At 38.1% G+C, this 27,894-nt stretch overlaps 1 protein-coding gene across 2 annotated transcripts in view; it reads left to right on the forward strand.

The window, feature by feature from the left end:
* The window catches only part of cacng7a (calcium channel, voltage-dependent, gamma subunit 7a), a 37,078-nt gene extending 13,501 nt beyond the window's left edge, over window positions 1-23,577 (forward strand). For both annotated transcript variants that reach the window (XM_017718542.2, XM_017718541.2), the window contains exons 3-6: window positions 920-1,006; window positions 2,631-2,771; window positions 16,779-16,924; window positions 19,573-23,577. In XM_017718542.2, the coding sequence (XP_017574031.1) occupies window positions 920-1,006; window positions 2,631-2,771; window positions 16,779-16,924; window positions 19,573-20,028 (830 nt within the window). In that variant the 3' untranslated portion in view covers window positions 20,029-23,577. The remainder of the gene's footprint in view (window positions 1-919; window positions 1,007-2,630; window positions 2,772-16,778; window positions 16,925-19,572) is intronic.
* Window positions 23,578-27,894: the final 4,317 nt, after the last annotated feature.

Genomic DNA, 27,894 nt, shown 5'->3' on the forward strand with positions numbered 1-27,894 from the left:
TGCCTATATATAACGTTTTAAACAATCATGTTCACAATGGGATGGGCAAGTGTAGGGAACATATCTAAAAAACCTTATAATGATTCTATTCCAATTCATGTTTTTTCCCTAAAGTTAAGTATCCAGGCCAAGAACCATTGAGGAAGCAACTCATAGATCTGGCTTTATCTCTCTCACTCACTCACTCACTCACTCACTCACTCACTCACTCACTCACTCACTCACTCACTCACTCACTCACTCACTCACTCATGTTAAGCTGGCTAAAAATTCTCCACAAAGGGGAGTCACACAGCTTTAGACGCTGACATCACTAACATGTGGCTTATTGTTAAAAGGATAATAGGAACTAGATGTCTGAATTGTGTTACTAGGTGTCCAGTTTTGCACTGGGCAGTGTGGGTTTGAGGTCTGTTTTCCAGTTACTCTGGACTGAACAACAAAATGTCGGATCAGGTCTCACTCTAAATGCATTACATTGGTGTATGCTGCACAAAACCACCAATCAAGGCCATATTTATAGATATATAATGTTAATAATAAATGATTCAACTGTATGTGTATGTACAGAAATGCAAGTGAACACTTTATTCTGACTGAATATCATGACTGTTTTTATTCATAAAATGCTTAGAACTACTGACTTCTCCAGTGTCCTAAATGTTCATCTCTCATCTCTCTGTTCCCCTTTAAACCATCTCTGTCTCTCTCACTGTCCGTCTCAGTGTCTCTGTGTCACTGTCAATCTTTGTCCGTCTCTTTCCCTTGGCCGCTTTTTGGCGCCCCTCATTTCTTGTTCCTCTCTGCCTTTTTATTCCTCTGCCTTGTCGGCTCTCTGTCCCCTCGGTTACCTTTCTCACTCTCTCTTATGCTGTCTCTCTCTCCCTTCCTTCTCTCTGCCTCTATATCTCTCTCTAAGGACCAGAGAAGGGGAGATGTGTGGCGTCAGAATATTTCACTGAGCCAGAAATCGAGATCACGACAGAGAACACAGCAAATATACTGAGTAAGGACCATCGCAGTGGACAGTGGAACACTAACCTAAAAAAGAAGTAACTCCATGGAGTGTACTGAGCATGCCCCAGAAAAAGTCCAGCTCCCTGTAATACTTTTGTCAAATACAGAGTTGGGATGCACAATGACACTGGAACCATATCAGTATCAGCAGACAATTGCTGACGACAAATGTTTAGATGTAACTATTATATTAAGATGATGTATCTGAGGAACTCCAGCAGAGCAGAATATTGCAGAGTGGAATAAGTCGGTTACTGCACTAAAGTATCTACATTTTATTCACTTTACTACTTTTTTGTAACCCTCTACAAATAAATGTTATAATTCTCCATAATGATAATGCAGGCAGAATATTTTATAAATGTTTATTAAACAGCATCTGCAGATATATAGATATTGGCATTGGCCCACAGTTCCCAATATTCATAGTCTGTGTATCTAAACCTGAATTAATCATAGTCTGATTATCTAAACCTGGATTAAATCACAGCCTGAGTATCTAAACCTGAATTAATCACAGCCTGAGTATCTAAACCTGGATTAAGTCAAAGCCTGAGCATCTGAACCTGGACTAATCACAGCCTGAGTATCTAAACCTGAATTAATCACAGCCTGAGTATCTAAACCTGGATTAAGTCAAAGCCTGAGCATCTGAACCTGGACTAATCACAGTCTGAGTAACTAAACCTGGATTAATAACAGCCTAAGTATTTAAACCTAGATTGATCACAGTTGGAGTATCTAAACCTGAATTGTTCACAGCTACAGTGTCTAAACCTGTATTAATCACAGCCAGAGTATCTAAACTTGGATTAATCACAATCTGAGTTTCTAAATCTGGATTAATCATAGCCTGGATATCCTAATTTAATTTAATCACAGCCCATGTATCTAAACTTGGATTAATCACAGTCAGTGTACCTAAACCTGGTTTAATCACAGCCTGAGTTTCTAAACCTGAATTAATCACAGTCTGAGTGTCTAAACCTGGAGTTTTTGGGCTGTACATTCTTTTTTTTAATATGATTAATCACTTGCCTTTTTTCCCCTCACTTGAGCGTCATAGATAGCATAAAGGTACAGTAATAACCCAGTAATATGGGGCCCCCTGCTGGCTGTGGGGCCCTCAGCAGCTGCTTATGTTGCTTAGTAGGTAGAGCTCACACTTAGTTCAGTTCTTCATTTCACTGTATAGAGACTGCTGAGTAGGCCGAAAAACCTACACCTCCCTTTACTGTATGGTTAACTTAATACACAGTGCTTATTTCATATACTAAAAGCTCCCTCTGGTGTATTGTAGTATATGGAGGAATATTTCACATATTCAAAAAAGCATGTGTACAGCTCTACTGTCTGAACAATCTCCTGGAAATGAGACCCATATTAGTCATTCACACACAATAAGCAAGGCTGTAATAAAAGAGTGATTGAGAAGGCTGCGTGGTGAAAATGGAATGGGATATTCAAGGCAGTGTGATAGTCTTTGTTATTATTATTCAGCTGGAGCTTTTATTCATTAATTCATCATTTTATTCATCATCCCGTCTTCTGATGTGCATGTTTAAATGCATCTTGATTCCATTATAATTTCACTTTCTCTCTCCTTCTCTAAGAAATGGTGAGGACAGCAACCCCCTTCCCCATGGTTTCCCTCCTCTTTGTCTTCACGGCCTTTGTCATCAGCAACATCGGCCACATCCGGCCACAGCGCACCATCCTAGCATTCGTCTCGGGAATATTCTTCATTCTGTCAGGTGATATTTCCACTAAACCAACAGCATCATGCTTTTGCATTAATTTATTGCAATACACACACAAAAAAGGGTATTGTTTGATTTACGAATTGAAATTTTGTTGTCAGTAATTGCAGTCGCATCTTATTTTGAAGTAACAAAGTTTGTAGATACCGACTCTTTATGGAAAACTCACAACAATATGTTGTGAGTTGTCCAAAGAGAATTTGACTGGCACTGGGTACAAGAAATATATAGATGTTTTAATTTAAACCTGGAAAACCTGAAATATTTCAGATTTTTAAGTTAAAACAAAGAAATAGTGGGTCACTAAATTTTACCACAAATTCTGTATAATTCCATGTGTGTGATTTGTGAGGGATTTGATACAGCAAATTCAAATATAGCCATTTTATGTACTAGTCAAAACTATCGGTAACTTATGTGAGTTTTATATGTAAAGTTGAATGCAAAATAGTGGAAAATCTGAAAAAAATATGTTTTCTTTGGGAATCTATTTTGCCACACAATGCCCTGGATCTCTGCATTGAATAAAGAAAAAATATTTATATTTTAGGTTTAAACAGTGAAGGCTCTGGAGGGGAAATAGGTACTTTGCTATTGCTTTTGTTAGTTTGCTGCTTGTTGATTTTACCTGCACTGTCCAGTGTAGTCTGCTGAAGGTACTGTTTCAAACACCATTCAAAAGTTGCATTTAACTGAGAGGACTACAATCACACAATATCAGGTTTTTCGCATTGAACAGTGCTACATTATGATATATTCATTATTACATGGCAAGGAAGAAGCACATGAAGTGATTGCAGTACATGATGGGTGACAGAACATTCTTTTTTATTCAGCAGTCCGTGGATGCTTGACTACAATACCATATTCTAAAGAAACTACATTTCTTTGTGGAATATTTGCTTGACTACTGTTAAAAATAACTTTAATAATAAGATTATTTACAGAAAAGTTGTGTATTTTGTCACAGTTTATCCTGTCCTTGGTTTTGTCCCCAGATGTGTATTCTAGTTACAAGATCATAGGTGGTGATTTTTAGGCACTAAGCTTTGCATTGTGCCTAACAACACTCTTATCTGTGACAAAATCACTTTAATGCACATCCTTTCATGGCTTATTGCTTTAATCTATCATAGCGTCTGTTTTTTTAGCCTGCGCTACTACGAATGTTTCAAAGGATCAAACTAGGAAAAATGTATTAACAGCATTAAAAAGTTTGTGGCAGGACAGAATAAATGTACTGATAATAATAGAGAATAACAGAAGAAGGGCTACAAAATTGATGTTATCTACTTAGGGCGTATTAGCCAGTTTTATTAGCTTAATGATGAAGAATTTGATAGCTGGATTCCATTGCTAGCAATCCCAGCACCTTCTCTCTTTTAAACTGTATCTAAACCAGGCCAGAGCCATTTGGGAGGCATTGGCTCACCAAGACCTTTGCATTTTAATGAACTGTGCTCTTGATTTCCCTCTATGATGATTCACTATAGACAATAACCACTCAACGTTTATCCATCTCCACAGAGTGAACAGAAACCTCCTGATGGACTCAGTTATTTTCTGCTGACTTTGATTGCTGTTAAATGTTTGAAATAAGAGCAGGCCACTGAGAATATGTGAGCTGAGTTTGATTGAGAACACTGACTCTAATTATTATGTGGATGGGCCTAGAGCCAAAATGCTAAACCTAAGTGGGGTTTTTTTAAAGTTTCTTTAGTGCAAAGAGAAAATACAGGCCGGGGTTCAGATGAGGGAGTGAGACGATGAGTCATGAACTCTTTATGCTATCGTTGAAGTCTTTGCTATTCCATGCTCATTCAATAAAACCACTTTTCAAGTAAAGTCTAAAGGACCTCTGTGATTGGCACATTGAAGAGGCTCTGCTTATAGTCAGAGGTGTGTTGTGTCGTGGCTCCAGCAAAGAGAGTTCAGAGGAGTTTCCTTTGTTTTAGAAGGAGCACTCATGGATGTAAATCTGTCCTCTCTTGTCATGCTTTTGGTGCACTGATGTTTTACACAAAGCTCTCTGTAGCAGAGCCTCTGTTGGCTTGTGCAGTCAGCGTGGATATAAAAGCTCAAAGGAGTTTTTACAAATCTGAATGAAAAATGATGATAGAGATTTACAGTCTTTCCAAGAGTCTTATTAGAAACTTGAATTTATTTTAATTTTAACAAGTATAGAGCAGACTTGCTCTTCTTCATAGTACTTGTTAGGGGTGCAATGATATGCAAATTTCACTGCTATCTAAGGATACATCTCAATATTAAACCAAGTGAGCTTTACAGTCTGATCTTGTTATTTTATATAAACTGTTGCTCTCGTCTTCTACCTGAAATGAGTCTAAAGCTACGTTCACACAGCAGTTAAAAGTTCTCACCAAGTCCGATTATTTTGTTTGGCTGTTCACATTATCTTGTAAATATGACCTTAATGCAACATTTGTCTGAACAGATCAGCTCCTAAACTGACCTGACAAAAGAACAATGCTTCATGTGGCTCATCCAGAGGTAAACAATCATGACTTCCATCAATGGCAGTCGCTTCAGTTTCTTGTCCGCCAGCATCACAGGAGCGATCATGAAGCTTCACTGACTGACAGCTGGGCTTGTCCTGCAGAATGTGTTCAAGATTGTCGTAAAAAGGGGATGTTATTTGGCCACAACCACTTGTTTGATTTGCATCCTCTGAAAATATGTAAAATTTGCTTTCAGACTTTTGATGTTGCAGCCTTGTTCTTGGATGGCCACGTTCAGCCGTTTGTTCGAAATCTCTTCGGACATAGAGCGGTTGCGATAAGTGCCTTTTAATTTTTTGGTAAAGAAACATGACTCTAAATGTTTATGAGATCTCAGCAGCATGAAATTATGGCGAATGTCAAATTGGATTGACGTAAAAGCCGCATGAATTCTGATCTGGCGGTTCAGACTTAGTCGTATTGTGCATGTTGGATATGTATCAGATTTTGCAGGTGTCTCAAATTGGAATTGAAAATGTCAGATTAAATTTTTTAAAAGATTTTTGTTTTTAACACTGCCGCACAGATAACACATCTGTGTCACATATGAAGGAAAAAATCGGAATAGGGACTTATGGTTTTCTATCATGGCCCAGTCAATCCTAGCAAACTAGAAGAGTTTTTAGATGTTAGTTTTTAGAGTTATTAGTTAGAAGAACCTGTAGCAGAACCTGTATTTATGCAATTTTGACACAATGTCTCTGTTCTGTCTCTGTTCCATTTCTTTGTCTATCATCACTTGGGAAACCGAAGTGTTTCCAAACAGTAGATAAATGCTTAGTTCGCTCGCTCCAGGTAAAGTCTTCTCTCTCTGCTCCCCATTTCCATCAGCTTAATGGGTTAATTATGCCTCCAAAGTAGTCAAACTTAGCTTCTTATTTGAATTGTCATCAGTGTAACTGCTGCACCATTTAAGATGGAAATTTGTGTAAGAAGCTGTTGAATAAGAAGCTAATTTCAGCTTTGTCCTAGGAAGCCTAACCAAACAGGCTTCCCCCCATTCCAAGAGCTGTGCAGCAGTGCTTTTTACATTCATGGTTACATTTTTAAGCAATAGCATGATCAATTGACACCTCTACACTCTCAGAAATTAAGGTACTAAACTATCACTGGGGTGGGACCCTCAAGGGTACATCTCAGGAACTTCACTCACCTATAACTGAACTATAATCCAATGAAATTATATTTTGTAAGTTGTATTGACTCCACATATACCATCTGATCTCCAGGCTTTTTATTTTTTTGTTGTTTTAAAACATCTACATGTACTTTTCACCTGGAAAAAATCTTAATTTGGAACTTAAAACCACTGTTGTACCTTTGAGGGAACATTTACATTTTTTGTTCCTTGATGATCAAAAAAATACCTGCACAGTACTTTTATTTCTAACAGTGTAGTAGAAATAAAATGCAATTTCCTTCTATTAATTTTTTTTTCAATTTTTAAATTAGTTTTCTTCAATGATGAAATTGAGTATTATTTACAATTCTGGAAGTGAACAGTTTTTTTTCGAATATGAGCAAGCAACTCTCTGTGAAGTTTTTAATGCATCTAAATATTGCTTTTATTGTGGCAGTTTTTGTACCTTTTGTACCCTGTTTTTGATATAAAGAAAGCTGATCATGGTGTCTGTTTTATCTCAGCATAGTCATCTTTATGGAACGATGTGAATTGTTTTCACAGCTTGAGGTTCTCACCTCTGATTGCTTGCTAGCAACTCAACACAGAGTCACAACATTTCACACACAGAGCGACCACAATGTCCTACGTATTGTGTTACAGGGAGCTGTGTTTTATTTGATTATGAATTAAACATTTCTGCCCACAGAATGGCCACTAGGTGGCCTGCAGGACGAGGCTATGCTTCTACATAGAACTACACAGGAAACAATGCCAATGTTTGAGTTATTGTTCAATTCTAAGAGTGAGGAATGGGAATTTGGATGAGTGAACCAAACCCTTGCATGCTGTACAGTAGCTCTATTTTAAAAAGACCTCATAGACTCCACTATACATATGACACTGACATCTGTGATCAACTGTGCACTGCTATTTGAAATCAATCTTCCTTTTATCAGACAAGAAGGATGCTACTACATAGGACAGCTTGATATAATCTCCTTTAAAAGATTGGTGCACAGATTGTAAATCCAGACATAATAGTTTAATAAAAGTCTCGGCCATGCTTATCAATATGACGTTGACCTACATATTAATTTACAGGCCAATCTATTTGACCAAAGTATGTCATTCACAGACTATATACATAATGATCCAAAATCACTCAAATGGCAAAACGTGCCCAGAATTTTGACAGCGCAGATGCAGTTGTCCTTGAACACAAATAAGCCACACAGTATTCCTTTCTGCCCAAGTTGAAAAGCCGCTGGCAGGCCTCACAGCAAGCTGCAGGCAGCACTGGGAGTTTTCGAGATTTAGCAAGCCCTCCAGCATTCCCGGCTTCCCCCCCCCACTGTTTTTCGCTTGGAGCGAGGTCAACATGTCCCGCGAGGACTTCCTGTTGTTGTTTTCATTTTGGTTGCAGCTGGTCCGGAATGCTTAGGCAGCTGCTGCAGTGCTGCTTTTGCCAGGCAATACTGCAGCTCTACTATACCGTCATACCAGAGCAGGTACCGCTGCAGTTTTACAAACCTGCACTTAACAGCCAAACAGCTCTGCAGAGCAGTGGCCACACAAAGCATCAGAGGAGTAGATCTGTGCTGTTGTATAATCTGAAGAAATGAACACATTTACAGCTTAATATTTTCCCCCTGAAACCTTTGAGTGTATTTACAAATTAAATAGTAGCAATTTTGCTTTTATGACTATTGAAGTATTTAATTTTAAATTTTCATTTTGACAGAACTGCTTGTAACAACACAGCTTACAACCTGAAGAAATAAGTAGCTGGTTGGCTAGCTGATCTTAGCTTAACAGCTAATGTTTTTGGTTTTTCTTTTTCTTTTTCTTTTTTAGATTAGCAAGCATTACAGCTTTTGCTTATTTGTTCTATTGCAAGTATCTGTTAACTAGCTACTTTGTCATTTAAGCTAATGTTCAAAATAATTTGTTTACTCTTGATTAATTTTAAAAAATAACTTTGATATTTTGTTAACGTTAATAGGCTGATATCTCTAATTTTGTTAGCTAGGCATACAGCATAAGCTAGCTGACATACACTGTAAATATGTACATCCGTTTATGGGTTATTCCTACAATCTCAATATATTTTTTCCATTTCTGAATTTCACTGTAACTTTTCAATTTCAATTCAGTTTCCAAGAGTGAGTTGCATGCTGGTTAGTTTACCTATCTCCCCACTACCTACAGTGATATGATAATGTTTGATAGTATTAACTTTGATATGTGGCTACAGTATTGAATATTAGCTGAAGTTAGAATAATCGAAGAAGCTGTTAAGTTAGCCAACAAGCTAACATAAGGTTGGCTATGTATTTTTTTATTCTTTTCCTGTGACTTTTACCTAAAATGTTAACTAACATAATTTGTGTCATTGTGCATTACAGTTTACCAGAAATGTGAATGTCTTGCCCATAAACTAGACATGAAAGGTAATCAAGTGTATGAAAGCCAGCTGGCTAAGCTGTTTAGCAGTGGCTAGCTTAAGTTATATATTTTTAAATCCACAAACGGGGAAATTCCACCTTTGCATTTAACCCATCCGTGAAGTGAAACACCACATACACATTAGTGAATACACACACACACTAGGGGGCAGTGAGCACACTTGCCTGGAACAGTGGGCAGCCTTATACCTGGGGAACAATTGGGGGTTAGGTGTCTTGCTCAAGGACACCTCAGTCATGGACTGGGGATCGAACCGGTGACCTTCTGGTCACAGAGCCAGTTCCCTAAACTCCAGCCCACCACTACCCATAACTGGCTTTCATGCACTTGATCATGGCCTCATAAAAAATGTAATATTACTTAGTAAAGGAGTAGAATGCCTTATAAAACATGGCAGATGCTGAAACAAGAAAATAAAGATTAATTTAAAGTGGATCTGTTTTAATGAATATGATATTTCATGAGTAATGATGGAGATTTTCCTCATGTAATCTGTTGTTATTGTACCACTGAGGGTGGGATTACCCAGAATCCTGTGAGGTATTGATATCCCTTAATTATCTCTTGTTTTCTTATTTTTCAGCAGTTTTCATAGAAAACATTTTTTTTGTGTGTGTGTTTCAACATTTTATTCCTATGCTAATGTGTAGGACTGGATACATTAAACACATCAAGGTCTTGTGCTCTTGCTCTGACAGAAGGAAACAGGTGGTGTCAGTAGGTAATCTTTTTATTGTGCTATCTGGATGTCACATGTTTAAAGCCTGGTGAAGCCACAGCCTGAAAAAAAAAATCATTATTTATAGTCACTTTATCAATTATATTTTTGTTCATCCGGCTAACCCTGCAGGTGGTTAGTAATGGCTGATATTATCAGTTGTACTAGTGGAGAATACAGAAGATTTTTCCCTTTAGAGATGAATTTTTTTTTGCAGATAAAACTGTAAATTTATGGAAGTCAAGGGGTTATCTTATACACAGAATATGTACTGTAATTTAACAGACTTTTTTATTAAAGGAGTGATGGAGTTGTCTGTTAAATTTACAGTAAAATGAACGTGAATGTGTTACAGAAAATGAAAACCTGATGGTTTTTCAGTCAGTATGTTTTCAGTTGCTTTACAAACGTTTTTACAGTGCAGTTCATGGGCTGCTACAGTAGCCCGCTACATCTGCTGCACAACTTAAAATGAAATGTGCTTTGCAAAATAATGAATTGCCTAGAGCAGAGCCTAGAGCAAGGCCATGCCCTTCAATTCCCTTAATTCCCTCCAGCATTGGAAAGTCACATCAATGTTCACTCTTGGCTCTTTAGATTTGTCATATTCCTTACTTTTCAGAGTTTTTTTTCTGGTTTGTCTGGCACTGTACATCATCAAATGCAGTGGCATATTGGGCATTTTTACCAATTGACATCATTTCTCATATTATGTCTGTAAAGGACTAACCAGGCATCACAATGCGTCTCTGTTGCTTGCTAGTAGGCTTGTCACAATTATTACATAATCACCAAATCGCAATTCTTTGAGATGATCGCAATTATTTCATCTGACTGCAGATATTTTCCACAGTCATTCCATTTCACAATCATATTTTGCTGCAACAAGCTGAATGTGGGTGGAGGCAAAAATGTAAGTAAATACATTCGTTGAGATGCATATTATAAAGACAAAAATCTTCCAACATGAAGTCCAAACAGCAGCATGAAGGCTTGTTTATTTGTTAGCTATGTATTCGAATGTATGTAGCATGTATACTAGCAGAAGATGTTTTTACACTAAACATAAAATTTTTCATTTATTTGTGGCCCACATATCACATGGAATGATGGCACAAAAGATGGCCTAATGCAGTTGCCAGAACTCAGCCTGTGTATTGATATTGGAGCGCATCTCTGCCACCTTTCAACCACCACTGCCAGAACAGAACCACAAGTACAAAAACCAGGCCATTACAACAATACCTACCTAGTACTGATGCAGACTGAAAAAATTGACATTTTAACCCAACATTATTCTCTGTTCAAACAACAAACAAAATGCCACACCAAAACATTTTACTTTGGATTTTTTACATGCCATATACTGGGATCTCAATTTAAACTCTCTTCTCCTACAATCCTGTTAATCCCTGTTTAAAACATAAATGATTGTCAAACAGTTCATGTCAGCACTGGCAAATTTGTTTTGAGACATTGTTTTTGGCCATACAAGCAGTTTTAATATGTGGTCTACTTTTGGCTCAGTTTTCCAGTGTCAGTGGTAGACAGCACTGCCACCTTTCTGCCGGAAGTGGCCCAGATCTATTTTGGCACATGTAGGCCAAGTAAACTTATGGGCCACTTTTGGCTCACATGTAGTTTGACAGTGCCAATCATTGGCCAGCAGTGCTATATCTTTGCCATAAGTGGCCCACATTCGCATGAGTTTAGATGGGTGACAAATTAAAGGGAAAAAACCAACATAAAGTGTCTCAGTAATGCAGCGTTTACACTGCTCTGGCACAGTCAATGACCATAAACACAGGTTCTCCCTACATTTGGCTAAATGTGAGTTTCATGAGGGAGTTTTCTGAGATATCCATTTGAAATGTAGTCCTGTTAGTCTACATTCATGCAAGCTTGAATAGTCAGAAAGTCAATGTAGTATGCATCATTAAACTGATACTTTACAAATGTTGATAAGGCTACTCTGTTAGGATATACGTCATTTTCCGTGTCCATGTTCATATCGTGCGGGAACATTTGAAGGGCAGAACCAAAGTTTCATACATTATATGGCCAAAAGTTTGTGGACCCCTGCTCATACAATGTTTCTTCAACTCATCCAAAGGTATTTGATGGAGCTCTGTCACTACAGAGAACTCAGATCCAGTGCTCCACAGCCCAGAGCTGGTGAGCTTTATACCCCTTTATCCACTTATACACTTGGCATTAGGCATGATGACTTCAGGCTCATGTGTGGCTGTTTCAGTGTGTCTCATTCTATTGGTTTATGCTTTTCTATGGAGTTCATACAAGCTGTGTGTGTATTTGAACTTCTGTGTCAGCAGTGTGTGCACCTCAATGCAACTGAATTCATTCATAAGAAGAGGTGTCCACAAACCTTTGGACATATAGCGTACCTTGAGCTGCAGACGTGAATCACGCAGACACCGGCTGATGACTGGGAAGGCCATATGATTTATATCACTATATCACTCAGAAAACCATTCAGTGACCCCTCATACCCTGTGGATGGGGACATTGTCATTCTGGAGAAGACCACTGATGGTAGAAATGTTTCATTATAGGACAAAGGTGATCAGTCAGAATGACTTTGCGTTGATTTGCAGTGAACCTTCCCTCTTGGTGTATGCCGCACATGCACTCGTCCAATTGTGAAGAACATGGCCATCTGACCATATCAGTTTTATCTCCATAGACCAATCCTGATGGTTTTCCACCACTGAAATTTCAAATGTGCATTTGTCTTTGTAATGAGGGGTTTATGTACTGTAAACCTATTACAATATCCCTCTCTATGTAATTATTGATGGACCGTTCTTGCTGACACCATCTGTTCACATCCTGCATTGATATTCTCAGTCACTTGAGCAGCTCTTGTTTCCTTACATATCACACTAATCTACAAGCACTATAGTCATTAAATGTGTGCTTTTGAGGACAATCCCAAACCCTATTAACTGAGGTCTTTCCTATAGTTCTAAATGCAATGTCACTTTAGTCACTGATCTTATTAAAACATTAGTCAGTTGTACTCAAGCCAGTTGGCTTAAAAATCCCTGACCTCAGCTTTTGTGCGGGATTTTCAGTGCTCCTTTCACCCCAGGCTATAATACATAGATTTGTAAGCTAAGCATTAGTACTACTGCTGCTTCATTTGTCTCAGGTAAGTGCTGCTGTTTCATGCTGCTTAAGATTCCAGATAACAGTATCCACATGAGTGCCCATTATTAAAGGAATGACTTGACAAAAATGTAGTTTACACAGTTTTCCACTTATCCCAGATGTAGTTGATCAGCTGAGACATGTTTGGAGAATACATTTTGCTTCTTTAGTTTAGAACTGGAATGGTGAGGCTAACATTACTGACATACACAAGAACCCAATAGTCACCCAATTCGCCCAAATCATTTGTGTAAAAATACATCACCAAAAACGTCTTTTAAGCCCCTCACACTGCATCCAGGTCTTCACTAAAGTCAGACAATTCCAGTGACTTCCAGTCAACTATAAACGTGAATAAAACTGTGAACAACCACTTTAGACAGCAGTGTCTGAACTTATAAACCAGAGTGCTGATCTCGAATCAGTATTTTTGACAATGACTGCCATAAATACGAGGAATCTGGTCCATGATCAGTCTTACTTTGTTAAAACCGGTCCTAGCTGCCTGTAGCGTTTTTAGTTCATTTCTAAACCTCATAGTAAGTCATACTGTGTTGTAAACCACCTGCAAATCTGTGCCCCCTTAATTAAGATCTGGATGCAGGCTGTGTGGCTTGAGAGAAATTTTTAGGGATATGTTTTTACAGGAATGATTAAGGCTATTTGGGTGACTATTGAATTCTAGTGTTTGTTAGCTACAAACTTGTGTCTCTGGCTTGCAATTAAAAAAGCTAAATTTGGACTCCAAACATGTCTTGGTTGAACAATTACATCTAGGGTAATAGCAAAAGGGGGAAAATTAGATCTTTTACCAAATTGTTCCACTAAACATCGCTCAGTACTTCAATAAAGCAACAGCATTGTAATGTGTAGGGCTGCAATTTTTTTTCCAGATTGAATCTGAAGTTGGACCCTTGCCCTTGAGCTTGCAGAGCAAAAGCGTAGAGCAGCTGAAACAAATGGAAAGTAAATGCAAAGATGTAAGAGGCACTTCTCTGTGCGGCACCTTCTATCTGTCATTTGATTACTGCCAGTTGATTTATACCAGGGCTGCAAATTTTCGGCACCGTCATTGAACACTTCATTGAATATGACTTCATTGCTTTTGACAGGAGAACAGAAGCTATTATTGTTTCGCATCAGGGAAAGTTCACGGCACGACACGAGTGCCGGAAGAGTGCGATTGAGCACCGCACGTCTTGGGATGTGAAATGGAAATATGTAAAGGCACGCCTTGTTGGTATTCCTGATGTAGACAGCTGGCTGCGACAGACTGTGTTAATGTGTTTGGTTATGCCAGAGGCTTTTCCTTCCTCCCCTCACTTTCCTCTCTCTCCCTCTCTCTCCGTCTCCCTCTCTCGCTCTGCAATTACTGCAGAGCCTTTCCCCATCATAACAAAAGCAACATTTGAACAGTCATTCAATGCTAATGTATCATGATATGACATGCTCGATGCTCTGCTGTTCTGATTTAGCTCTCCCTCGCCTTGTCGTCCGTAATTACTGTCAAGGCATTTCTTCGACATTGGAGGAAAAACAGTATCACTCAATCACAAACTAGGCAGTTAAGGGGAGCTGCTGAGACAGTTTCAGAGGGCCACTGCACATTGTAGGCTAGTATAAGATGTTCATGTTCCATATTATGTTTATGTAATGTGTTTTATTCAAGTGGATGGACACAAATCACTTCAGTGCATCACTTTTTCGGTTAAGGTGCCCTACCATGCAAAAGTGTGCAATCATTTGTCATATTAATAATTGTTATTTAATAGTAATTCATACTGTGTTAAATGCCATAAAATAGCCATGAATGGCCATTTAACCAGCAAAACTTGGTACAAATAGTTTGAAACCTGTACAGTATTATCATTATATTAGATTTTTTTTTATTCATGTACTAACATTAATCAATTATTGTAGCATATGCATGTATAAAATGTGATGCTAACATTCTACAGGTTTCAAAAACTGTGTAGGAAGCTGTAAAAATGAATACAATTTAAATAAAGAATGGAGCTGTAAATGATCCCATAATGATTACTGTAGCAGGAACTTTTGGGTGGCTCCCCATCGTGCTAGCTGATTTACAGTAAAATTATAGTCTAAGTAATAACAGTGACTATCAAAAACTGTCGTAATTATACACTGTCAGACAAATAAGGTACTGTGCAGGTGCATTTTTCGTTCATCAAGGCACAGACAATGTAAATGTACCCTCACAGGTACAGCAATGATTTTAAGGTTCAACTGTGGACCTTTACATTTTTAATTTTTTTTCCAGAAGGTTTATAGTACCTTTTCATAACCTAATGTTTTAAAACAGAATAATACATAAAAAGCCTGTAGTCAAAACAGGGTGTGTGGAGACAATAAAACTTGGTACAATAATCTTGGTACAATAATCTTCCCTAATTAAAGGTACTGAACATGTACCCTTGAGGATAGCACCCCATGTTTACATTTATAACTGGCTAGTTTTGTAACTCTAAATTATATACGAAAGTACAGATGACCTTCCCAGCATTCTAGATCTGGAGCTCTGTCTCAAGACACTCTATTTCTTGCTAATTCAGCTAGCTTTGTTTCGTTAACCCTGATGGCAATGGCAACAGCGTTGCTTTTCTAAATATTTGTTTAATTTAATTTCTTTTTCCTTCTTTTTCCTCATGTTATGCATGATTGGCTGTTTATCATAAACGTCATGCTTTCACATGCATGCATACAAGGAATAATCAGAGCCTGAGTATCTAAACCTGGATTAATCACAATCTGAGTATCTAAACCTTTATTAATCAAAGTCTGAGTATCTAAACCTGGATTAATCAAAGTCTGAGTATCTAAACCTTTATTAATCAAAGTCTGAGTATCTAAACCTTTATTAATCACAATCTGAGTATCTAAACCTGGATTAATCACAATCTGAGTATCTAAACCTGGATTAATCAAAGTCTGAGTATCTAAACCTTTATTAATCACAATCTGAGTATCTAAACCTGGATTAATCAAAGTCTGAGTATCTGAAACTTTATTAATCACAATCTGAGTATCTAAACCTGGATTAATCAAAGTCTGAGTATCTAAACCTTTATTAATCACAATCTGAGTATCTAAAACTTTATTAATCACAATCTGAGTATCTAAACCTTTATTAATCACAATCTGAGTATCTAAACCTGGATTAATCAAAGTCTGAGTATCTAAAACTTTATTAATCACAATCTGAGTATCTAAACCTGGATTAATCAAAGTCTGAGTATCTAAACCTTTATTAATCACAATCTGAGTATCTAAAACTTTATTAATCACAATCTGAGTATCTAAACATTTATTAATCAAAGTCTGGGTATCTAAACCTTTATTAATCACAATCTGAGTATCTAAACCTTTATTAATCACACTCTGAGTATGTAAACCTGGATTAATCAAAGTCTGATTATCTAAACTTTCGTTAATCACAGAAAATCATTAAGCACTGCTGTAAAATATCTGTGTTTGTTAGGTTTAGTGAAGCTGAAACTAAGTCAGACAGCCTAAGTCATGTCTGATTCATTAGACAGACCCCAGATACAAGCCAAAACAAATGGCACAATATTAACATCACAAAAAAGCCAAACAAAACATATGTTTATCTTTTAGCTTTTTCTTTTCTTCTTGTCTTTTTCTTCTATATTTCCACATGCGTACGTCCTTGTTTTTAGACTGATTATCAAAGTTTAAGGTTTTATAAGATTTTGCGATGTCAGAGCCCCAAGATAATTCCCAAAATTGTTTAAATTGTGAATAAACCATTTGTTTCCTTTTTGCCGTTCAGTTTGCAACATTTTAGTCTACACTGTATTAGATATTATTGAATATGAATTATTAATATGGCATGTGATTCCAAACCTTTCAACAGCAGTGTGTCTACAACATAACTGATTTTATTTTATTGTAACCAGTGATTCCAAACTTTTGAACAGAAACGTATAGTCACTCTGCACTCTCTCGCTTCCTTGCTTTTCCAGGTTTGAGTCTGGTGGTGGGTCTGGTGCTGTACATTTCCAGTATAAATGATGAGGTGATGAACAGGCCGAGGGAGCCGGAGCAGTTTTTCCACTACCACTATGGCTGGTCCTTCGCCTTTGCTGCCAGTTCTTTCCTGCTCAAAGAGGTGAGCCACACTCACTACACTTACCGCAACTTAGTGCAAACCCTCATCCTGAAACTCTACACATTCTTATCACTGGACGCTCCTTATTAAAATGCAGCGATATTACCAGCATTTGCCGCTAGCTGCTAAACTCACAGGGCCTCTTTCATCAATATGCATTAAAGTTGGCCCTAATTTCTTCCGCAAAAAGGCTAAGTGCTTGCACCACCACTGAACATATGCATATTCACTGAATTCACTTCATCCATATTTAAATGGTAGCAGTATCTGCCACACATCCCTGAGCTGGCACGCTTTTCCCTTATCAAAATGCATTCATATTAGCTACTAGTACATTTAACAGCCAAAAAAAACTGCAGCACAAACACTTCCATAGTTTTCAGTGGATTCTCGTCCATATGGGTCCTACAGCCTATATTTTTCTTGTGTTTTATTTCCCCTGAAGTCCACTTATGACGTTTGTGTTGTTTTGTCTGCACCAAATACAGTCATAATTCATATTTATATGTTTTCAACCTCTCTTTATCCCATAGAACTAAACAGTCTAATAAATGTAAATGAGCTCAGTTAGGACTGCTGCTTTGTATTGTGCCTTAATTTCAAAAAGCATTCTGGACTGCAACACTACTTATAACTTCAGCATGAATGGGCGGAGCTAAACTACATCAGAATAATATATGTAAAATAGTTTTTGTGAACAGTAAATTCAAAGTGGGCTGATTTTGGAGCTTGTACATATGAATTAGACAGTGAACTGTATGTTTTGAAACGTTCACAGTGTTTCCATTACATCAATCTTTTTTATTAAGAAATTCCTTGGTTATCCATGATATGGGCCCTTTGAAACAAATACATTGCAAACAAATGTTAGCATTACGCATTGCTACACTACTAAGTAGTAGAAAATGACTCCCAAATGAAATGCACAGCTGTATGTTATTATTATCTCTAGCTAACTGCTTACACCAGCATAAGATTTCATAAACAGCTCTATCCTCCATCAATGTTGTATTTGGTTGATATCTTGTACATACTTTGGCATCAAGATTTCCTTCCATACAAAATCGTAGAACCTAGAGATATAAGAGATCAGAAGCTTGCTGTTCTTCTTTCTCTGAAGTTTAAACAGAAAACTCAGCACTGGGAAAACATTCACCTTCAAACTGGACTCTTTAGTCATTTGAAAGTGTTCATGCAGAGAACAAAGAGCACCTTTGACCTAAAAAATATTTTATTTAATTAAATTCTGTACATTGAACTTTTAATACTTTAAATTATTATTTTTTTTTTTGCTTTGTTTTGTTTTTTGTCTTATTTTATTGCAGAAGAATGACAGCCAGCTAACGTTATTGCTAGGAAGTCAAATGTCTTATTGCAGCTGTATAACTTCATACTGTCTCCAAATCATCACTACAGTGGAGAGAATGGATTACTCAAATGATAGAAAAAGGTTGTCAGGTGAGGAGGGCAACTAGCTAAAAGCAAAATTGACCACCTTACAGGGCTGCCAACTTTTAGATTTTTTGTTAGAATCAAATGTCAGTGGGCTGGGCTGGGGGGTTATGGAGGTTGAAGGCTTTGAGGGTTGAAGGGGGGTCAGGGGTTGGATGATGTTGGGTTGAAGGGTAGAATATGTTTGACATCAAACATATTCAATTTTGTTGGCTGTTATTACCGCTGTGTGCAAAGTAATAGATACAAGATCATTTTTTTATTATGAGCTCCAAATTTCGGTCAACTGTTGAGCCAGATTTCGAAGCTAACAGCTACACTGTGAAAATAGGTAAGGATAGCTTGCTTATTGTTTAGCTTGTAAGTGAAACACAGCTGTGTTCATGAACGTTGCTCTGGTTACTTATCATGTTTAGTTTACTGACCAAGTCAGAATACGTTTTCATTTTCCTTCGGTTCTCGTCTGTTTGGTGTTTCTCTATTGTCTGACCCATGGGTGCACTGCAGTTAGTTCACTCATTGCACTGCTCTCATTGGATCCCTGTTGCTATGGAGACTAGCCCCGCCCTACTGATCTACAAAACACACTGACTGGCAGTGACTCTCTAGCTGACGTGATCTTTCTCTTGTATTCAAGTAAATTGTGTTTTTAATCAGAGAAAAATATGAGCTGTGAACTGAACTGCATTAGTCTCACGGCTGGGTTAGCTGTCTATCTAGGTAGTTTATCTGCTGAGGGTAAAAATTTTATGATGAAAAAAGATTGAATAAAAATTGGTGACTGAGGTAATCGGGGCCGATGACCGCTGGATAGCCACCAGCAACCCCCATGACCCAAAAGGAGAAGTTTTAGAAGGTGTGTGTGTGTGTGTGTGTGTGTGTGTGTGTGTGTGTGACTGAACTAAGAGTTACACAGTTTATAAGCCAGCAATGAGGACTGGTTGGCACCACAGGGATTCCCACTGATTGTATCAGGCATTTGAGTATTGCAGTGAGAGTACATGAAACATGAAGCATGAATAGAATATTACAAGACATGACATAAATGCCCTGTTATTAGAACTCATGTTTTTTTAATGATGAAAGTGGAGGTGATGAACAGGGGAAAATGATTTATGATACGTTTATACATTTTCTGATCTTGCTCTTCTCAACTTCTCTCACTTGTTCTTTTCCTATTCTTTTGCAATCGCCAGGGTGCTGGCGTGATGTCGGTCTACCTCTTCATGAAGCGTTACGCTGAGGAAGAGATGTACCGGCCCCACCCGGCTCTCTATCGCCCCCGCCTTTCAGAGTGCAGTGACTACAGTGGCCAGTACCTGCACCCTGAGTCCTGGCCCCCTCCTCAGCGCGGCCGCAGCGCGTCTGAGGTGTCCAGTGACATCTCCATCCAGCTCAACCAGACCTCCCCACCGTCAGGGCCCAAAAGCGGCCTGACCTCCAACCCCCCGTCCTCGTCAGGCCCGTCCTCCGCGGCCAGCTACCACCTCCAGCCCGCAAGCTCCTCCTCCTCTTCTTCCTACCCACACACCCTTCACTCCTCACATTCCGGAGGCCCCGTCCCCCAGTCCCTCCCGATGGCCACGCCCCCATCGGCTGTGCCGCCTCCTCACTACCACACACACATGAGGATGAGCGCTTCGCCCTGCTAGATGGAGGGGAGCGCAGCACACATACACACACATTGATGCACACATACAGTACACAGCAGAGGAGGTGGGAGGTCAAAGAAAGGGCAAAGGGAGGGCTTTTCTCAAGGCTCAAGTGTGAAAAAAACATGGGCAAGAAAGGGGAGGGGTGGTGAAATAAGCTAAAGGAAAAAGAGAGGAAGGTTAGGCCAAAAAAAGATGTGAGACATAGCAGGAAGTGGGGGGAGGGGGGTTCATTTTTAACTTTGTGCCTGAGATTGACTGCAACTGACATTTCAACACATTATCTGAACTAGACAAAGCGACAGGGGGAATGAGCCAAGGTTAGCGTGACAGTAACATTGTAGGGGGAGAGAAAAAGAAAAGATGCAAAGCAATCAAAACATTAAAAACAAATGAAATAATAATTGAATAATGACTGATAACCTTATGAATCGTTGTACCTTTTAGCAACATTTTTCTCTCCTCCCTGATATCTCGAGGACTTGTTTCCCATCCTCGTCATTATTATTTGTATTACCTATTTCTTGTTTGTATTGAAAGCAAGGGGATATATGAATGTAGCCATGACAAAAACAGCACTGACAAACAAAATCCCACGGACAAGGCCTATTTAACCACAACTGCTAAAAACTGTATATAATGTATCATAGCAGACCCATTCCAGAGGGGGGCCAGCCATTTAAATGACATATCCAGGTCTCCAGATCTCTGCCACTGTTTTATTCTTTGTGCCTTGGCACACTGAGTCCACCAGTGAGCTCCTGGTTTCACTTTTATCTCTAATTTGCAACAGATTGAGTGCTCAGAAGAGCTGGCTGGTAATTGCCCCATTCGGAATCATTATGCTCAGCTCCTTGGTGTTGCTGCGTTCAGTATGCTTGGTGTTTTCTTGTGCTGTCACCTTCATATGCAAAGGCGCCCAGGATGCGTCTCAAAATGTTTACTTTTATCTGTAGCAGGGGCTGCCCTTTCAGTTGGGACTGAGTTTACAGGTTCATGTGCAGCATTGAATGATGCAATGACTTCTGCTGTTCTGCTATTAATATCGGTCCTATTCTTACTATTCTTGCTATTACTTATAGTGCTATTCTACTACCACTAGTATTATTAAATCTTATCTATTGTGTCATATTATTATGTAAGTAATACAGTATGGGATTTGTGGAGAATAAGCATGATAGACTGAGGGGAAAAGATTTAGTGGACTGAATTAGTTTTTAGACTGAGCATCATGGATAGAAATTCCAACAGAATTTTCACAGCACAATGCAATTGCAATGCAGCATTGCCCCCTTTATAGCTCCTCTACTGTGGCACACAGGGAGAAAGGATTATATACGGCTCTATGATTGCCCCCTGGTGGCCATTAAGTGTTTACTACCACAAAACATGCTACATCTTCCATGTAAGGTCAACCAATGGATTTCTGAATTCACTTTATTACATGATCCTTGAAGAGGGTGAAGAAATACGAAAGAATAACAAAGCTCCAAATAAGATGCACTTGTTTTCAATTTTGAACAAATGGTACGCAGGAAGTATTTATAGGGATGAATACTATTTTCTTGACTGTAGTAGTTTGTAGTGTAAATTATAGAGCTAAAACATGAACGAGTATTAATCAACACCAGGACTGGCTCCTGCTGGAAGGTACATAATTACACTGAAGATTATTAATAGGATAGGTAGTAGTGTAGTTAACTATATATATTCATAAAATAGACCTATCTGTGGAGAGAACCTGAGAGAGGACTTTTGCATATTATTTGAAACTGAACTGTTGGATATCCAGTGTTTTCCCTTTTGAGCTACTATAATATTCGTTTGTTTGGTTTCGTGCTCACTTTCATCTAAGAAGTCTGCTCAGTAAGTAAAGGTAGAACGCATAAGCTTGTGCTTTCGGATTTGCTGGTGAAGATACCAAATGATATTTTTTATGTCTTCACTTCTCATTCTTGAACATACAAAGAGTTTCATTCCAAAATGCTTTATATAGGCGATTCTATGGAACTGAATCAAATTCAGAATAAAAAAAAATAAAAATTTAATTTCAGACTAAAATCTTTTCGCTTTGAGTGACCCTATAGCTTATTTATGTTTTTTTAAAATGAAAATAAATGATTGAACATTAACTTTATTCACTACAGAAACTTTACCAAGTATTAGCTGATTTTGAGCAGAACTGAAACCCAAAATCTTACTACTTTTTATTAAAACATTTCTGGATATTTTGCAGAAAATGTGTTTCAGTAGTGACGATTCTTAATGTAATGATTCTTAATGACTTTGGGAGCCAATTACTTCAAAACAAAAAGATCTAATGTTGCCTGCTCTAAAATGCAGGAGTGTGGCTAAACTAAGTCCTGCCTGTGGACAAAAACTGTTTGTGTTTCATTAATGATATGAAGACATGGGATAGCATTTTTAAAATAAAGTTTCTTTTCATTTAAAATAAATCAAATCAAATTCAGAATTAGAACAAAAAAATTGTATACTTTAATTTTTCATTTCAGACTGAAATCCTTTTGCTTTGAATAACCTTACAGCTTACTCATGTTTATTTCATTAAAATAAATGACCGAGCATTACATTTTGTCAGTACCGAAACAATCACAACACTACTGAAAACTGACCAAATGTTAGCTAATTTTGAGCAGAGCTAAAACATGCAAAACAATATATACATTTTTTCATTAAAAACATACTTTTTCCAGAAAATATGTGTTTCGGTAGTGACAGTACTTAATGTCACACATTGATTTTCAGACTTTGGGACACATTTACTTCAAAGCAATGGAATCTAATGTTGCCATGAGGAATGCGGTCTCCCATTTTTTTAATAAATAAAGAATAAAATAATAAAGTTTCTTTTAATTTAAATAATAATCTTTCAACTTTAAAAGAAATCAAAATGATCTTTAAAAACAGAAAAAAATACAAAAAGATTTAAGTATTATTACAGGTTGAAATGTGGGGGTTTGGGACAGCCACCTCCCAATTTTGTATATATTTATCTTGTTACTATGTCAATTAATTAATTTATTAATCATAATATACCATCATTGACCTTTATTTGAAGTCCACTCCCAACAACATATATGATATCATAAAAAATACAATTCTTGAAAGTGGTCTATAATGACCTTTGTAATGAAACTCTTTATATTCTCTCTCTCTCTCTCTCTCTCTTTCTCTCTCCAAACCTTCTCTTATCATTCTGCTTCTTGTTTGCTTACCTTATTATCTCAGGTGCCTATTATTATTATTATTATTGTTATTATTATATAATTACATTGTTATTACATATGATTATTATACATTGTTATATTACTATACCTTTATTTGGCCCTGTACCAGAGATTGTTTATGCTATAGGAAGATAAACACAGGCCATGATTACAGTATGAGTTGTTGTAGCTGGAATGATGAGATTTTGTTCCTGAAAGTGCTCAAAACCATGTCATTCTCTTCAGCTTCTGAATAAAAGAAAAGGATAAATGTTGTCAGTTGGCAGTTGAAATAAAGCCATGGTGCAAGAGCAGAAGGGAAGGAGTGACTGACTGAAAGACTGAAATGAGTGAGTGGGTTGTGGATGTCTTCAGAATGTTCCTGTGCCAGCATGATGGTCTTTGTTAAGTTATGATGGCTGAGACAACCACTAATGCCAATTCACTAATTTGCAGTTGATTTTGAGAAAAATTTCATTCAAAGTTTCACTCCATCAACAACATGAGAAGACAGACTAGACCGTGTTAGATAAGAAACTTTAACATGTTCATACTATGAAAATGGTAGATCAGGGGCCGTATTCACAAAAGCTTTGAAAAGAATACTTAAGAAAAAGGTTATTTTTCACAAAGCATCTGAAAAGGGATTTCCACTGATATTTACGTGTCTGCATGGTTAAACATATGAAGAGCTAAACAAAATAATTCAGAGTGGTTTGGTGTGAATTGTTCCTTCTCAAAAGACAGAGAGTCAGAACTATTAAGTGATACTTTATTAATCCCACAAACAGGGAAATTCCACCTCCGCATTTAACCCATCTGTGAAGTAAAACACCACATACACACTAGTGAATAGACACACACTAGGGGGCAGCGCGCACACTTGCCCAGAGCGGTGGGCACCCCTATCCACGGCACCCAGGGAGAAAATGGGGGTTAGGTGTCTTACTCCAGCCCACGACTGCCCTTAACTTAACAGTTGTGATGATAGGAACCAGATGACCAAGCGTTCAATGGCTCTTTCTCAGAGTTATTCCATGAAATGGTTATGAATACGCTGCCTAGAATAAGGCATTTATTTATAAGATTTTTGAGTCAAGCTTTTGGCATAAAACATTTTTTTTGTGCTGTAAGGCTAATTACTCTCCAAATAAAGCTTATTTCTTCGGATTTACCACTAGCTTATTATCATCAACATTACATGTAACTGAAGAGACACAGATTCATTCACTGGTTTTTTGGCTAGAAATTGAAATGACTATTTGTGCTGTAGGCATCATAGCCCCTGGTTCCTGTCAACACCACTGTGAAGAAATCTGAATATCAGAATACTTGGGAACATCTTTTGATTTACTTAGTTATTTTGTTTTTTTTTTTTGAGAATTGAATCTCGTAAGTTTTTCTCTAAGGAAAGCTTTCATAAATCTGGACCCAGAAACCAGAGGTGGGAAGTAACAAAGTAAGATTTGAAAGATTCTGTATTTTCTGTACAGTTTTCTCTTAAGTCTTATCACATTTAATTGCTACATCACAAGGTGATTTTCACATCAGATACCTTCTAGCAGTTTAGAAAAAACCCACAAATCACTAGAACAGAACAACAGGAGCAGAGAGGTGGATGATTCCTAGATACATTTATTTGCAAATTTCTCCACCCAGAATTGATTGTATGCTAAAGTCTTGGTTTGATTTAGACTCAACTACTAAAATTCTCTGTCTTCACTCATGCGTAACTAATTAAAGCCTCAATCTTGACTTGGGCTCAACTACTACAAGCCTCTGTTTGGACTTTGACTCGACTACTGACAGTCTTGGTCTCGACTCGGACACAACTACCAAAGGTTTCAGTCTTGATTCAGACTCAGCTACTAAAAGTCTGTTCTTGATTTGGACTGGACACTAGCAGTCTTGACGACAACATTCTCTACAACAGAGGCCTTTGAATTTGAAAGTCTCTTTGTTTTCTGATTTTGTAATCACTGGTAGTTAACTGAACTGTTGATGTCACTGAGATGCATGGTTTATCTGCTCTACTCCTGTGGACTCACTGCCCTGCACAGTTTCAGATTATTCCAGCTCTTGTGCACCTTGTCCAACTTCTTGAGAATGGTGGAGGTGAGTTGAGTTATCACTCTCATCATGAACTTCATGATTAGATATTCTAGAGTAGTGTGCAGGACTTGATTGAAGACCACTGTCCTAGTGTCATATCCACCATTGATTACACAAAATACAGGAAGGTTTGGATTGGAAGACCTCTGGTCTATGACCATCACTACAGTGTTCAGCTTATTGGTGGCTACTCATCATCCCACCTCTTCCTATCTTAGAGGACGGGCAGGTAGTACTAGATGAAATTTGAGCAGAGGTAATTAGATAGACTCCATTAGTGGCAACTCAGGCCCACTGACTTTGGATATATGACCGGGGATAAAAAAAAACATCTAACAGCCTCACCAGGAGGAAACTAGATAATAATAATAATAAATGTATTATATATTATATATATATATATTATATTATAATAATTGACACTCAAGGCCACTGTACAAAATGTAGGGTTATACATATATTAAAAAAAAAAAAACATCAACAGAGAGAGTAGGCAAATTTGAACAGGTGAGTTTTAAGACTTGATTTGAAAAGAGGAAAACAGTCAATGTTACGGATGTCAGGTGAGAGGGAGTTCCAGAGTTTGGGAGCAGAGCGGCTGAAAGCTCTGCACCCCATGGTAGTCAGACGAGCAGAAGGTACAGAGAGATGAATGGAAGAGGAGGATCTGAGTGAGTGAGTAGAAGTTGCGATTTGGAGAAGATAGAGAGGGCATCTTTCACATTGCATGAAATGTACCCAACAGTAGGGGTTGGGATAGTACCCATTTTTGGTCTCCCTGGCTAGAGCTGTCCCCATAAATGTCCTCGTTTTTCACTGCGATTTAGCAGAGCAGCTGAGAGAGCAGCAGAGCAGATGTGCTTGCTTTGGCCAACAGAGGGGGCTGGCTGCTACTGTCTACTCACCACTTCTACCACTTGCGCACCTAGTTTTAGAAAATATTGCTGTATAAAACTTGACTAGAAGCTAGCATGTGTCACTTGAGTCCACAACATCGCCACAAACATCTTTTCAAGACATGAGGCAGCCCAGGGATTTAAAGTAGGGATGGGGTTTTGGGGCTTGATTTATACCACCATGTGATAGGTAAGCTATCTGATTTGTATAGGCATCTACTTGAATGTACCATGTGATCTACAAATAGTGCATTATTTTTAAACTGCATCACTTTGTCAATCATCTATATATGACATACTGTCCATGCTAACAGCAGCTGTCTCTGTCTCTCCAGAGCTGATGCTAGCCCAGAGGTGTGTTTAGGGACTGGCTGTTGGGCTGTAGCCATCGGTCTCTTTTTACTGCCAAAATACCTAACATGAATATGAGTTAATATGAATTTAATGTGAGTAAGAGGATAAGACAACCTATGAATCTTTTGTGGAAATGTATCCCTGTCTTTCCTGGCCAAACTGAGATCTTTTTTACTGAGCAACTTTATTTCTTTATGTCATGAAAGGGAAAGCAAGACATAGAAATCTTTTATAGGACTATTTTAATTTATTTCCATGCATGCGGAGCACTTTCTTTATTGAGTGTTCTATAATCAGCCATAGCTTCACTCACCATGGCACACTACAGCATGATTCTCTGACACAGTTCACAAAGTTACTTAGTACCCATTTTTATCAGTCAGCCTTCACCATAGTTTATTACAGCACCAAACACACCATGGTCAAAATACATGAAACTGGAGCCGATCCTTCTTTTTTTTATTTCAGACATAAAAACATTGGATATTTTCATGACGCATTCACTGCTGAACTGAAAATGTTCTGGTTTTCATTTCAGACTTCTGGTCATCTTAACCAACAGCTGAGAGTTGAGTATACTCTTAACCTCAAGTAACACTGTTCTCAGCAGCTCCTCTGAGATAGACTGAGCACCGACTGTAGTGGTCATCTTGAGCGACTTGACTTCTCTCTCCTACAACCTTCAGAAGTGCAGTGCTCCAGGGGACTAAAGTGGAGGGCTGTTTCCTGCTTAGCGAGCCTCTGCTGCAGCTCTGGTGCTGTGGTAGCAAAGTCTTAAGAAAGCTGCTTGTCACCCCAAAAAGGTCCTAATCAAATGCTGTTTTGATGTGTGTATGTAGAGGTTAGAGCCTATTAAAACTGTTAGTAATAAGTATTCGACTTGGCTCATTACAAAGACAAAAGTCGATATCCTTAGTAATAAACAGCCTTGGACACAGAAGTTGAGACAAGCACTACCAATGAGACAGATCTGCTTCATCCACTTACATCTCTGTTTATGGAAAAATATAGAGACCTCACTTACAGAGACCCTAAAGGCACGTGGTGTGATGTTGTTTTAGATAAAAAGGCTAACGTGCTATCACGTGAGCACCAGATACTGTGTAGGGGTTACTTAATGCTATCAGGTTCACACTACATATTATGTGATGAGCATTAGATGCTCTTAGATGCGCACCCAATACTATGTGTTGAGCACTATGTGGTAACCACATTGTATCTGACGCACACCTGATATTATTTTGGGCTCACTTAAAAGTATTTGGTATTTTTACCTA

The sequence above is a fragment of the Pygocentrus nattereri genome, chromosome 1 (genome assembly GCF_015220715.1).
Source record: "Pygocentrus nattereri isolate fPygNat1 chromosome 1, fPygNat1.pri, whole genome shotgun sequence".
Classification (NCBI taxonomy): domain Eukaryota; kingdom Metazoa; phylum Chordata; class Actinopteri; order Characiformes; family Serrasalmidae; genus Pygocentrus; species Pygocentrus nattereri.